The sequence below is a fragment of the Phalacrocorax carbo genome, chromosome 1 (assembly GCF_963921805.1).
Source record: "Phalacrocorax carbo chromosome 1, bPhaCar2.1, whole genome shotgun sequence".
Classification (NCBI taxonomy): domain Eukaryota; kingdom Metazoa; phylum Chordata; class Aves; order Suliformes; family Phalacrocoracidae; genus Phalacrocorax; species Phalacrocorax carbo.
In genome coordinates, this window is record NC_087513.1 from 57,574,453 (window position 1) to 57,589,652 (window position 15,200).

Below are 15,200 nucleotides of genomic sequence, written 5' to 3' on the forward strand. Positions count from 1 at the left end.
CAGCCTGACAGGCTTCCTCTGAGGGCTTTAGCTCATGTGCTCAGCCCCTTCCTTGGGACCGGTTCCCTTATGCTTCATGTGGTACCAGCCGGTGGTTTTGCTGGGTATTTCTAACACAAAGTTTCTGGAGAGTGGATATCTGCTACAGGAGTTGAAAATGTTCTTGAAAGCCCTTGAAGCTGCTTCCCTGGGTCTTTGTATTTTCTGACTTAGCACTGAAGCATTTTCAGGCTGGCTCTGCAGCGAGGAGCTGGGGCAAAAGCTAGGTTTATCTCATTGCTAACTTAGGAGGACCTAGGAAGATCATCAGATTTTCCATGCATGACCTCTCATGGTTACAGGGTTAGTGTGTGTCTATACCAGCCCCAGCAACAAAGGAAACAGAAGCAGCCAACTACCAGGGGCATCTGGGAAGGAAAGTGAGCTAGAAAATGGAAGATGTGATGGAGAACATCCTAACCAATTGAGTGCTGAGATTCTCTACGTGTCCCAGTGCATGAGCAGCAAGAATGAGGGTGAGTGAGCGCGAAAGAGCCTTTCTTGTCAGGAGACCCGTCTTTCCTCATGAAAGACCCCACATTTGCCTTCAGCAGCAATTCAGCATGTCAGAGGAAGCAGAGCCTGCTTGTCTTGGCAAGACCCTACAGAGTCGAACATGTTGTGACAAGCACATCCCTAGGATGCAAACATCCTAAGAAGGTTCAAACTGGTATCTGCTGTCCAGCAGCACGTTATTTTCCCTGGACCTGATATCTTCCATCCTTGGGACACCCCTGGCCTCCTGCATCCCCTTCCCCATCCCACAGACTCAGGTCTGAATGAGGATGCCCTTTTAGCAGCATCTTGATCCTGGGGTTCTGGGCCAATTCGTTGCAGCACAGCGTGATCTCCATGAGATTCTGTGATGGGGACTGGGGACTCATTTGGCACATGGGTGGCACCAGACCCTGCAGGAGCAGCCATGCTAGCAGGGGGAAGGAGGGGGATCCCAGGCCTGGGGTGCACACCTCTCTCCCCAGACCACCCCAGACCCCTTGCAGCACACCACCCCCACAAAATCCCTGGGGTTGAATCCTCCAGCATCATCTTTGGGGCAGCCACATCGCTGAGAACAGTCCAACGATGGTGACTCTCATGGGGGAAAGCAGGGAACGTGCCAGGGGCTGAGGTGGGGTGGGGGGCTGCCCGCATCCCCTCCCTGCCCTCCCCGACTGAGTGTATTCTGGCTCTGAAGAGTGCTTGGCTCCACCTTCCGCCCTTCCCTCCCCCGTGCTAAGCAGCAAAGCCAGCTAGAGACATCCAGCAGGGGTATTAGTAAAAACCAAGCCTCCCTCTAGGAATGGCACTCGCCTGAGAGCCTCCCCGCACCGCGCGCCCCGACGCTGCTGGGGCTGGGAGGGAGAACAGGGGGGCTATTGGGATACAAATCACAGCCCTCACAGGATCTGCCCGGCACACCAGCTAGCAATGTAAGTTTTCCTACCTGAGCTCGCTGCACGAGCGCACACATTCGCTTGCGCTTTTCCCCCCCTACTTTCTATTACTTTTTTCAATTTCCCCAGCAAGGGTCCGTGTTGCCCTCTGAAACTGGAGGGATAGCAGTCCTTGCTCTGCATTAGCTCTTTTTCAGCTATGCCAGAGGCATGCTTTTCTATCACTTCTTTTTTTCTTTTTTAATTTCTTTCTTTTTTATTTTTTTTATTTCTGGATGGGGGGATAGAGAGGCCTTTATTTTTAGATTGTTTCTTTCTCCAAGGGGGGAACCGCTGCACAACAGCAGGGACTTTTAGAGGTGAATGTGGACAGAAGGAGAGAGGAGGAGTGTGTGAAGCAGGCAACCCAAAGCCTTGCCTCAAGTCTTGGGTCTCAAAGTTAAACTTGGTTTGTGTTTGTATATGATATATATGAATGAGAATATGTATATGCACATATACACATGGACAGGCGTGTGTATGGGGATGCAGTGTAGATGTATTTTAATTCTTTGTTTTACAAGCTGTGAGAGGAGGGTGAGGGATGGGGGGGTCCCTGCAGAGGCACTTACCCACAGCTGGGATTGGGGTCTCCAGGTGCGGCTCCGGGTCCCGGACTCGTTCCCTGCCCAGTGGTGCCGCCCGCTCAGCTTCTCCGGTAGTTGGGATATTTGATGGTTGGATTTGATGATCCTAGAGGTCTTTTCAAACCTTAATAATCCTATTATTCCATGATTCTATGATATAGGTCCCTTCAGGTTTATTGATATGGTACTGGCTCTCTCCCTCCCATGCTTTCCCCCAGGCACAGATCTTCAAGAGAAAGGGGCACTTCCCCACCCAAATTTTGTGTCCATCCCCTCTATCCCGCTCCCTGTGGGGATCTGCATCTGGGGAGGATGGTCCATCTCTCTCTCCTTTCAGGTCCCCAACCCACCCCTTATCCATCCTGCCACAGGCCCCTCCGCACATGTCAGCTCCAGATGATTGCAGAGATAGGGAGCGATATCCCAATTAATCAGGGGCCCCAACCCATCCCCACCCCCATCGATCACGGGTTTTGCGGTGTGCATGGCAATTGCTTTGCTTGCGCTTTTATCGAGTGGCCCCTGTCTCGTGGTCAGCTCTTCAGAGACCTTGGAGTCCCTTTCAGATTTGGTGGTTCTTCTCCTTTTCTCTCTTTTTCTCCCCCCCCCCCGCCCCTTCCTTTCTTTCCTTTTTGTCTTCCTCCTTCCCCTCACCAGTGAGAAGAAGGACACCAAGAAGGAAGAGAGAGAGGGCTCAAGAGCAACGATGGCTGATGACCAAGACCTTTCGGAGGTGGAGATGAGCCCGGTCGGCTCTGAAGACCACCACTGCCTCTCACCAGGACCCTCCATGGCATCAGACAACTCCCCACACCTTGCCGGCTCCGGGAACGGGGAGATGGGGAAGGTCAAGAAGGAACAGCAAGACTCAGAGGCGGATGATGACAAGTTCCCGGTGTGCATCCGCGAGGCAGTCAGCCAGGTGCTGAGCGGCTATGACTGGACCCTGGTACCCATGCCCGTCCGGGTCAATGGAAGTAACAAGAGCAAACCCCATGTCAAACGGCCCATGAATGCCTTCATGGTCTGGGCACAGGCTGCCCGGAGGAAATTGGCTGACCAGTACCCACACCTCCACAACGCTGAGCTCAGTAAGACCTTGGGGAAGCTCTGGAGGTAAGAGCAGGCGGGCAGAGGGGGAGTGTGAGGGCTGAGGTCCAGAGGTGTCCTGGAGAGGACTGTGTGGTCACATGGAAGGATGGAGACTTAGCGCAATGGAAGGGGTCTCCCTTGAGGGGACTGCCTTCCCTGAGGGAAGCCCCCTCACAGGAGGCATAGCCATTGACTGGGGCAAGAGCAGTGTTTGAATGTAGTAAAGGTTTCCTCACCTCCATCCTTGGCAGCAGCCTTTTCCACATTTCCCACTAACTTCCCCTGTTGTTTCTGACCAGTTCACTCTCGTCCTGGTCCTCTTCTGCCTGACTGCCAGGGGAGATCTTGTTTTCTTGGTTCTCCCTCCCTCTTGGGCCAAGTTGTGCATGAGCAGGAACTGGGCTGAGCCCCATCCAACTTGACTCACTGGTGGCTGCCTCAAGCCTGTTTGAACTCGGGTCCCAGTGCCAACAGGGGTTATTTTCCAAGCAGTGCCACAGAGCAAGCAGGAAACCCAGTTGGAGCTGAGGAGAAAAGTCAGGGGAAGGCAGCCAGGCAGTCAGAACCCCACACCTGTCCTTCCCAGGATGGCCCCAGTTTTGGCAGGCCATGCAGGTGCAGCAAGATGGACAAGGAGAGACCCTGCTAGAAAGGAAGGCTGAGGCTTAGTAGAAAGAGACCTGCAACAGTCCTAGCCTTAGCTGGCTCTCTTGCAACGTGCTGGCTCAAACTAGCCCCATCTCCCTTTGCACAGAGAGATGCCCTCCCTTCTTGCCGGCCCACACACGCTCATCCTTCTGGCCCCACCAGTTTGTTGCACCCATTTTCATTTTGGTTTCATGCAGATCCCCAGGTCCTTTATGTACCCTCCCCAACCAGCTCCTCCTTCCTCCAGCAGACTGACGAGCTGCCCCAACTGATCGCAGCCGGCCCGTGGCTGTGCGGAGAGCCGTTTTGCCCAAGCCAAGCATGTCAGCCTGGCTGTGACACTTCTTTCCCATCTGATGGTCTCTGCTGATAACCACATAAACCTGTTAAAATATTTTCTGCCGCAAGTCTCCCACGCCATCCCCCCCTTGCCTTTCACCAACCAGCGCAAACCAAGGCTCACTCAAATGGGCCAACTCATACTCTCTCCTGCCCTGACGGCATTTTATGGAGAAAGCCCTCAACCTTGGGTGAGCCAAGAGACCTTTTTCCAAGCAGAAGCAAAACACCCCATCCATCGGCTGATTCCCAGGTCTCCTCCTGGCTTCAAACCTCCTTGCTCACAAGGAACCCAGCCCTTGGGCATTAGTTTCTCCCTTTGCTACATCAGCCCATTTACCCCGACCTGTCACTGTCTAGTGCAACCCCAGCAAAGGGATTTCTCTGGGAAGTCGAAGGCAGAGCATGACTGCAGTTGTCTCGTCTGATGCTTTTTCCCGCTTTGTCCCCCCTGCCTTCCCTTCCCTTTATGACGGCACTTGCTCCTGCCTGCGGCTCTGCTGCCAGCCTTTGGACTGTGAAGCTGTGCTGGAAGGGGGGTGTGTGGGGGGGGAACCCACCTTTTTCTTGTTCCCAAAGTGTTAATTCAAGGTATCATTCCTTTATTGTAAAATATTGCCAGATTTTAGAGCAACAGCCTCCCTCCAGATAGTGCATTTCCCTTGAAAATACAGCAGAACAGTGAAATCCTCAGTAGGTATTGCATTCAGAGTGCAGGGAGACACAGCTCACGGCCACATTCAATCACCTGACTGCCTCCCTGCTCCCAGGGCACGGCTCCCACCGCTGGCTGCATGGGATTTGTAGCAGGGAGACGCTGCCACTTGGATGATGGTCAAGGTCCCCTGGCGTTTCTTAGGGCACCGTGTGGCCGGGGAGTGTGGGTCAGGCGGAAAAGGTTGCGGGATCAGGCCCAGGGTTGTTGTGTGCTTCTGGGTTTACCACCCAGCTGCTTTGCTTGAACACGTCTTCTCTCCGAGTATCCCTAGTGCAGGCTGCAGCTCTCTGAACCATGTCAACCCCTATGGGGACCATACAGCAGAGTAAGCTGGGTTATGAGTGCAGTCGGTGTCTGGCCTGGGTAGGACCGCATGCATGTGTCTTTCTGCTCGGCTGGAGTGGGGAAATATCAGCCTACAAAACTCCAGGGGATGTGGCCTAAAGGCTAGCAGGATAGTAGCCCCAAGCCTTGCCTTGCAGCCATGGTATGGTTGGGTCTTCCTCTACTGAGGTTCCCACAGCCCTCATCTACACTGTCCCCAAGGTATATCTCCTACATGTCTGTACAGCTGTGAGCAGCCAGCTTTTCCTCTTAGTCTTAGTCTCAGTCTCAGTTTAGTCTCAGTCTCAGCTTAGTCTCAAACATTTGATGAGGGTCCCTGCAAAGAGCCCTCGCTGTTCATGTATCCCCACCCTTACAAGGTGGCCACCCAAACCCCACAGCCTACATCGCTAGTCACTTTGGAAAACGTGGGCTACATATTTCGATGTGGGCTGCTCTGAGCTTATACAGGTAAAGGGCATGTTAGGCAGAGATGAGCACTGGTGAGCAGAGACTGCCTGCAGACCACCGTTAAACCAAGCATGTCCTTAGCGATCGGTGCTGGGTGGGGATGGCAGAAACTGAGAAATCTTGAAAGGCAGCTAGCAGGTTGAGCAATAACCCCAGTACCATCCCACGTGAGCCTCTGCAAAACTGGGTTGTTGTTTTTTAAGCCTGGCATTTGCTCCATCTCTGTGCCACTGCCACGTCCTCCATGGGCCCCAGCCCTTGCTGGGAAGGGCTGCAGGACATGCCCCGATGGGCACGCTACCTGCCTGGCCCCAAGTGGGGTGCCAGGGGGCTTATGGTCCCATCCACCTCCCCCAGTCTGTACCCACTCAGGCCACGTGAGTGGTGCAGTTGACAAAACAAATGTACTAAAAAAAGAAGTAGAAGGGAGGGTTTCTGTGCTTGGTGATCATGAAATCTTGCCTTGGCTGCTTTCCTTCCCTGGGGTGGGACAGGGAGCAGCTCTCAAATGGAGGTCAGCTGCTGAAAATGTCGGCATGACTCTCAGCCAAAATGTCAGCCAGCACCACCTCCGGGACTAAAAACAAGCGAGGCATGGGAAGACAGCTCAGTAGGGAGAAGCAAGGGGACCCAATGGAGGGATCTTTGTATGGGGGTGGTATACCCACAAAATCCGGGCTGTGGACATGTAGGAGAGCCTGCCTGGCTGCTTTCTGCTCCCAGCCAGCCCTTGTCTTGCATCAGCCCTGATGCCCAACCCCATCACTGCATTTTGTCACCAGCCGAGTCCCAGCACAGGGTCAGGCCTCTGGCTGCCGAGCCAGTCGCCCAGCACGCAGCACGGTGCAATGCCAGGTGGCAGAAGGGGAGGCCGCAAGAGGCGGGCAGAAAGATTTTAGCCCTTCTTTCTCCTCCTGGAATGGGGCACTGGATGCTTGCCCCTCTCCCCTCCGCTTGAGGGACAGCAGTCAGTGCCAGGGAGGATGGTGAAGGCTCGGCTGAGCCCCACGAATAGCTTTGCTCTGTGAGCCTTAACTTCTCTGCTTGTGTGAGATTCCTTTGCATTATGGCCTGGGTAGTGTGGGGGACAGAAGGGGGAGGGCAGGAAGCAAGTGAAATCTAAATCCCCCCAAATCTCCTGGCTGCTGCCTGCTTGCACCAGTTTCACTTTGCTAAAGCCGATTTGAGCTCTGATCCCAGCGGCAGAGAGGAGGGAGCAGGCAGCCTTGGAAAGGAGAAGGCAAAGATGCGGGGAGTGGACTTGCCACTGTCCTGCTGGTGGCACTGCCTGTGGGCTGCTGTCAAGGGGAGAGGAGGTGAGGTGCTCAGGCATAGCTCAGAGAGCAGGGATCTGACTCCTGCATAGCCTTGAGCGGCTCTGGTTCACACCATCCACAAGAGGGATCTGGGAGGCTGAGCTTTGGTCTCCATGGGAGTGTCTGCTCTGAGCTCTGAGCTCGTAGTGTGGTCTGCCCTGCAGATCAAAGCTGGCTGTGCAGCCTACAGCCCTCTTGCACCAAGAGGTGCTCACAGAGAAAGAGACCTTTCATTCCCAACCACAGCATCTTATTAGCTTTAGCACCACCTGGGCTGGGAATGCAGGGACGCTGGAGCCTGGCTGCTGGATAGTGAAGTGACTTGGGTTGCAAAGCTGCAGGTTTTGCCTCTATTCTCCATCTCTCATGGAGATGGGGCATTCTGCAAGGATGAAGATTTTGCCAAGGCATGGCTACTTCCCAGTCCACAATGCCTATGAGGGTTCACCATGATGTCCCTTTGGACCCCTTGGAGGGCTGTCCAGAGCAGCAGAGGCTGAGGAATTAGACCCCTCCACAGCGTGTGAGCATGGTGTACAGTGGCAGGAGGGAGACGGGAAAGCTGGTGTTGGATTCATGGTGGCTCAGTTGCTTTAATCTCCGGGATTAAGGCAGTGGAGGAATGTGGTGTGCAGCTGCAACCTTCTCAGGCTGCCTGGATTGAACCCAGGTCAGCACCATAACGGGCTCCAGCCCATGCCACACACCTGGCTGCCAGCTGAGGAGATGCACAAAGAGCTGGCAACCCCTTTGATGCCCCACCAGATTTATCTGTGTGCTCCTTGAGCCATGACTCTTCTTTGTCTTCAGTTTTTCAGGCCAGTTCAGGCCTTTGTATCTTCCTCAGTGCATACGGCTTAACAGAACTGGTCACATTTTAGCGCTAAAGGCTTTGGGATTACTAAGGTGCTGGCACAGCCCCATCCCCAGGTAGTTCTTTTGTTGAGGAGAAAAAGGGCATGACATCTCATAAATGGAATATTTTTTTGCCATTTGGGAGCCCTGCCATTTCTAATGGCTGTTGGAGTTGCAAGTCATGGGAAGACTGGTCTCTTCTGAGAGCACTGGTTTCTGGCTGGAAGCAGGATGACTTTGAGTCACAAGGATATTTGAGGGGAAAAATCATAAAATGAAACTGAAGTGCTTCCAGCCGAGACGCTGCTAAAGGCTTGAGCAATGAGGTTGATCTCATCTTCAAGTGCCCTGAGCCATCCTGCCCCCACATTTCACCATTTCCTTGGAGAGCCTATCTTAACTAGAGCAGCCCATGATCTGGCAGGAATACAGAGAAGCAGCTTATATTTCTGCAGTGGCTTTCATCCAGAGGCCAAAGCTCATCTATTTCTACAAGGCTAGCAATGTAGCAGCTAAATTTTTTACAACTGCTTGGCTAAATTCAAGAAGGTCCAGTCCTTTGTGCTTCAGCCTTTTGCGTTATCCATGTCTAACGTGCACAGGAGCTCCAGGAATAGCAGCATACACTGTTTCCCCCTCTTTGAAATATTCTTTAATTCCCTTCTAGGATATTGCAAGATGCTTAAAGGCCCAGCAAGCTTCATGCAGCAACATGGGTACTGTGGAGCCAATACCAATTGCTGCCATTTGTGTTTAGTAGAGCCTCAAACTTTGAGCAGAGCCTATGGAAGGGTGGGAGGTTAAACTGGAATAAATACAGTCTGGGGAAGAGCAAGAGACATGTGTGAGGCAGCACTACAATTAGCAAGGGTGTGCCACACTGCCTTAGTCTGAAGGATGATCTGAACTGCCCTTAAATTTGCCCAAAGGCTTTGAAAGCAGCTTGTCCAGCCTTATTTTACACAGCTATGAAAGGTTGCGCTTTGCCTTTGGGCAATGTAAGTGAGGGTGTTGAACTTACTGAGGTGAGAAGCACCACGCAGCTGGGGAAGGGGGATCCAGTGCTGGCACCAACTAGTGTCAAGGCTTAATAATTAACGAGGAGGAAAACATTGCTGTCTCCACTGAAACACTTCCAAGCTGTCCCTGTTGTTCTGGGAAATACCCTCATTGGGGTAACACCCTGACATCTGGATTTACATGCTGTGTACCATGCTGCTGTGTATAGGTGGGTTTTTTTCTGAAATACCTGCCCCTCTCCTTCCCCTCTTCTGTTCTTTACCACCTTGGCCTCTGCAGGCTGTTGAACGAAAGTGACAAGCGGCCCTTTATCGAAGAGGCGGAGCGGCTGAGGATGCAGCACAAGAAGGACCATCCTGATTACAAGTACCAGCCCCGCCGGCGGAAAAACGGCAAGGCCACACAGGGCGAGGGCGAAGGCCAGGTGGAGGGGGAGGCTGGTGGGGCTGCTGCCATCCAGGCCCACTACAAGAATGCCCACCTGGATCACAGGCATCCTGGCGAGGGGTCGCCCATGTCCGATGGGCACCCAGAACATTCCTCAGGTGAGTCCCAGGTCTCAGTGAATCTCCTGACAGGCTGCAGCCAACTTGGAGGCTCAAAAAAACCAAGTCATCACGGTGAAAGCCTTAGCAACGTGGCTCACACCTTGCTCATGACCCAACAAACTCTGCTGGCGTCAGTGGTATAGGGACACGCCCAAGTTTTACAGGCACTTGCATTCCTCTGGTCAGGCAGGGTATTGTTGCACTCTCCCTCTTATTCCACAAGATGATATAAAAAGGTTTGGGTTTGGCTGGCTATTTGTCTCCCTCCACTGAAGTCTCCAGCTGGACAGTTGCTGGCAAACTGGGAGGAGTGGAGCTGGCATAAAGCCCCGCCATAAAGTGATAACTCACCTCTTCTCTCTCTTTCCTCCTTAAAATGTTTTTCATGTTGTAGGTCAGAGCCACGGGCCCCCCACCCCTCCTACCACCCCTAAGACTGAGCTGCAGGCAGGCAAAGCTGACTCCAAACGAGAAGGGCGTTCCCTGGGGGAAGGGGGAAAGCCACACATTGACTTCGGCAATGTGGACATTGGGGAGATCAGCCATGAAGTGATGTCCAACATGGAGACCTTCGATGTCAATGAATTCGACCAATACCTGCCACCCAATGGACATGCCGGCCACCCAGGCCACGTTGGGGGTTATGCAGCAGCGGCAGCTGCTGGCTACGGCCTCGGGAGCGCCCTGGCTGCAGCCAGCGGACACTCTGCCTGGATCTCCAAGCAGCATGGAGTCTCCTTGTCCAGTGCCACCTCATCGGTGGTAGACTCCAAGGCCCAGGTGAAAACAGAGGGGTCCGCCCCTGGAGGCCATTACACCGATCAGCCCTCCACCTCACAGATAGCTTACACATCCCTGAGTCTGCCCCACTACGGTTCGGCCTTCCCCTCCATCTCCAGGCCCCAGTTTGACTACCCGGACCACCAGCCCTCAGGACCCTACTACAGCCATTCCAGCCAAGCCTCTGGCCTCTACTCTGCCTTCTCCTATATGGGACCTTCCCAACGTCCCCTTTACACTGCCATCTCTGACCCTGCACCCTCTGTGCCACAGTCCCATAGCCCCACACATTGGGAACAGCCCGTGTATACGACTCTCTCCAGACCGTAGGGAATGGGGAACAGTGACCGAAGCAGCGACGGAAAGGCTCCGAAGAATCAGCACAGGCAGAAGAGCCTCCGAACTCCGAGGTCACTCAGTGCCATCCAGCCACCAGAACCCACTGAGTATACAGAAGTGCCCTTCTTGACCCCGGCTATCGCTGGCTCACCCGCCTAGAGGGAGGTTTTTCGTCCTTTCGCCCTTTACCAATTTCACGCAGGCCACACGACTGGCTTGCGACACCTTATTGGCCTTCTAGATGAGGAGGATTCTAGACATGGAGTGACTGGTCCATGGTGGGTTTCGTTGTGCGCACCCTTGACTGTACCATGAGAGAGACTGTCCTTTCCTTCCCCTCCCCTAACTGCTCCAGGGAGTTTGCAAGTGTTTCCAACAGGCCACAACAGCCAACACTCACCTGCTGCAGGTGAAGGGTGGTTGCTCAGCCTTGGCGAACATATTATGGGAGGAGTAGTAGGGAGGACGGCACGGCCAGCTCCTCGTGATCAGCGTCATGCAGCAGTCCTGCCTAAGATTCACACATGCATGAATCTTGAACCCCATTGGAAGACCAACTGATGCTTGCTTCCCTGCTGATTTCCACAGCTGCATCCTAGCTTTTCTCCCTGCTTCTTCTCTCCATCCTGTGTCTGTTTAATCCCACGCTTTTTCCTGCATGGAGATTTTAAGGCTTGCCTGAACAATGTGTAGGACTCAGGAACTGCATTGTTGGTCTTAGCGTTACTCATATCATAGCCTGTGTGTGCATGCGTGTTCATGTATGGAGGTGTAGGAGAGTTGGGGAAGGACTGGCGGATGAATGTGGGTGAATCCTCCTTTCTTACAATTACTCTATATTGTTCATTTGTGTCTGGCATTTCTGGCATCTCAGTCCTTTCTAATCTCTTCAGTATCCCAAACAACCTCTGAACAAACTTGGCCCTTGCTCTTCTGTGTCTGACCGTGCCTGCCTGAAACAAAGAGGCACCAAGAAAGCTACTGTGCACTTGCAATGTCCCAAGTTGACTGCGGTACTCTGTTTGAATCTCCACTCCCAACTCAGGCAAATGGGGTGTGCATCCCTGCTTGTTTGTTCATCATGTCTTCCAGTCAGTCAACACCTCCCTCCTACCTACGCTGAAGACGGAAAGATACTCCTGCAGCTTTAAGCAAGGTAGATATGTGCCCAATCTGGGATGAGTGTAAAGAAAATAAGCCTATTTAGGTGTAAAAGAATTCATTTTCCCCTTTGGGTTTCAAACTGGAAACAACCAGCTCTCGCACTCAGATCAACCTCCTTTTTTCAGCCCAACACCTGAGGACAGTCTGCTTACTTCTCCTTTGTCACCTCCAGGACTGGGGTGGTTTGTCATGCTAGGGAGTGAACTGGCACAAAAGTTGCTGCAGGAAAAGATGACTCCTGGCAATTGATCACAGAGACATGTTGTGGGACCTTCCAATGGATATTCCAGTCTAGAAAGACAAAATACTTTGACCACACGTGGACTGTGATTGGTGCCACTGTTTCCCTCTGCTGATATGACTGTCAGATGCCCGTCTTGCCTCCCTTAGCTATGGATGACTTCTCCTTGTGGTGTCTGAAAAGATCATGTAGAATGTTTGCTCCCTGTACACATGTAACCTCTTCCAGCCCTGTCCCCTTATTTATGCAAGTAGCACCTTCCTCCCCTACCTCCCTTTCCCCAGTCTCTATGCTGTCCTCGCACCATTAACTCTGCATTAAACATATGGAATAATAAACTTAAAAGTTTCATTTTCATGTGTCTTAGACTTCTTTCCTCAAAGTCCCTGTTTTTTCCCTCAGTAAGCATATGATGTGTCACCACCACATGGATCCTGTGCACAGCCTTCCTCTGCCTGTCATGATGAGGACACAGGCAGAACTCTGGCTCACCAAACTCCGTCACAGAGAGGAGACTCATCTTCTGTTCACACCCCAGCTCCAGTCACATCTTCAGTGAGAAACGCTGATTTCTGGTTTTCAGCTAAGATTCAGCACATGCAATTAAGAAAAGCGCTGTTTTGCATGTGCTTCATCCAATAGTTTCTTAGTGTGATTGTTAATGCTTTCCAGATCGGAGTGTGGGGTTTCTCACCTTGGTTCCTCATCACCAGGTGGTGAGGAACCCCACACTTCCCCACATACACCAACTTGTGTATTTTGGAAGCAACCATTAGCTTCTCCATAGAAACTCACCTCCACAGCCTCTTGCCTTCCAGAAGCAAGAGCCTAAATACACACAGCACTCACACACACAGAGTATATTCAAGAACAGATGTCTACACCATCTTACTTGCTGAAGAAGACATCCTGGGTGTGGTCAGGTCTTGGGAGGCTATCTGAAGGTGTTTGAAAAGAAAACGTGCAGCACATATCATTCTGCTTAAGAACATCTCTCAAGGTCAATGGTAGCAAGGTAGGATCCCAATTAACACAGAGACTCCAAAACAATTACAAATTGATTCCAAAGGTTTCAGTGCAGATGCACGTGATCGATCCACTGAGTTTGTGTTCACTAAATGCTTTATGGGTGAGTAGAATAAGCAAGATGTCTAGGAACTGTGGAACACATTCAAAGCATTTTAAAACTCACAGCACTATTTGGATGAAGTCCTGTATAGGGCCAAGAGCATCAGCAGCAGAATGGCTTAATGGATCTAACAATAGTGATGCCAACTAAAGGGCTCCATGCAAAATAGGACTGTGGCCATTCACTGGAGAGGAAGAGAAATCTCTACCCCAGATTACAGGCTGTGGGAAGAGTCCAGAAGGGAACTACTGCACTGCTGAGCAGGTCAGGAACACGTGTGAGGAAGAAGGGAAGCCATGGCGGAGTTCACAGAATCACAGAGTGGTAGAGGTTGGAAGGGACCTCTGGAGATCCTCTTGTCCAACCCCCCTGCTTGAGAAGAGCAGGGTAGAAGAGCTGATCACAGGGGTAGGAGAGAGAGAAGGGACACGGTGTGGATGAAGAGAAGAGCAGGAAAAGAAAGTTCTTCACCACACACAAGTACCTGCTCCAGCTCTTCAAAAAGCAAATTAAGAAAGTGAGTGGGCTCTGCCTCAACCATTCTCTAGTGGAAAGGGATGTCTCCTCTCATCTAGGAGGGTCCTCACAACTAAGACAGGACTGAGAATATTGCTGGTAACAGAGGGGTTAACCACTCCTCCTGCAGCCTAGCAGGAGCTGGCCCAGCATCCTTCCCTATCCCTTTAATCGTATCTGATACAGATGCAAGGCTGGGGAGGGGAGGCGGGTAGGGAACAAAGAAGCCATTTAAAAAAAAAAAAAAAAAGGACAAGAAAACGACCCCCGCACTCCATGGCAGACGCCAAAACTATTGCACAAAGGCACCATTTCAGGGCTGAAATTTCACCGCACCAACGTGATTAAAGGATTCCATGGAGGGTGGGGGGAGAAGGCTGAAGGCCACAGTGCTGCAAATTAACCTTTTCTTGGTAGGAATCGCCTGGACCAGGAAGCATTTGTGTACCTCACAGTCAACCCCCTTCCCACACCTGCAAGAATCTCCACATTCCCTTTGACCTGTCATTTTGCCCAGGGACCCATTCAGCTCTTGCATTCTCCAAAACCAGATCCTCCTGTGCACACCAACAGAGGAAGTATGGACCAGTGCGTTTACAAGGAGCAGTGAGAGAATGACATACATGGCTAATTATATGAGCTGAGTTCCGAGGCAGGTGCATATAAACTCCCTTTGGGACATGGATGCTCATCTGCAGCCACCGACCACACATACAGCACAGAGAATACACACTTTATATATAACCACAAGCTTTAACACCAACAAGTTGGAAAGATTCTTCCTGGACCAACATAAATAGGAAAATCAATGTAAAGCAGAAACCATAGGTGCACCTTTCCTCCTCTCTTTTAATAAAGAAAACAAAAATTCCATGGGCACATTTTAATAAGATAATTGAGAAAGACTCAATATTTTCTGCCCAAGAGCTTGATCTTCCTCATGCAGAGCAAGAGCCTTGGAGTACACAGAAGATCAAGAAATGGAAACCAGGTAGCAGCTGGTTGGAGGCCCTTGCAGGTTGTAATGCATCCACTCAACTCTTCTTGATTTGAGCACAGTAACCCTCCTGCACATCAGAGGCTACAGTGCAGGTGCCTTAAGGGGACGAATGACTGATCTTTCATCACACTACAGATTAAAGGAACTTGAGGATTTAACTACTGTTGTGCCACTGTAAGAACCACCAGAGTTTGTACAACTGAGACAGCTGAAGAGCACCCACACATTCATGGCCATCAGTTCCATCTGCATGTCAGAGAATGGCTGAAAGAGGAGCAAATGCAGCAACAACCTACAGCTGCTGAGCTGGTGCGACCATGAGCCTCGACCACGCTTCCGGCTGGGGCAGTGCCACTGAAAGGGGATCCCCACCTCTGATAAGCAGCAGGAGCAGGGAAACAATAGGTGATTTGATGAGAGCTGCTCTACGATACTCCTGAGAAGCCCTACAGCCAGCCCTGGCCAGAGAGGAAATTGGGGGTTTCCACAGCAACCTGCTCAGGGCACAAAGGCCCAACTGTCTAGGGGGAAGCAACGGAGGTGTCTCAGCACTCCTGCGTTAAGAAGGGACAGCGGTAGAGGGCTGGAGTCTTTCTGAAGCCAAAGTACCTGCAAGAGGATTTTTGTACAGCAGGAATTTA

The 15,200-nt window shown here is 51.8% G+C and overlaps 1 protein-coding gene across 1 annotated transcript; it reads left to right on the forward strand.

Moving 5' to 3' along the window:
• Positions 1-1,400: 1,400 nt before the first annotated feature.
• Positions 1,401-12,269, forward strand: SOX10 (SRY-box transcription factor 10). Its single transcript, XM_009508046.2, has 4 exons — positions 1,401-1,469; positions 2,717-3,175; positions 9,122-9,387; positions 9,785-12,269. Exons 2-4 carry the CDS (start codon positions 2,766-2,768, stop codon positions 10,498-10,500), a joined length of 1,392 nt encoding a protein of 463 aa, XP_009506341.2. The 5' UTR covers positions 1,401-1,469; positions 2,717-2,765; the 3' UTR covers positions 10,501-12,269.
• The last annotated feature ends 2,931 nt before the right edge of the window (positions 12,270-15,200 follow it).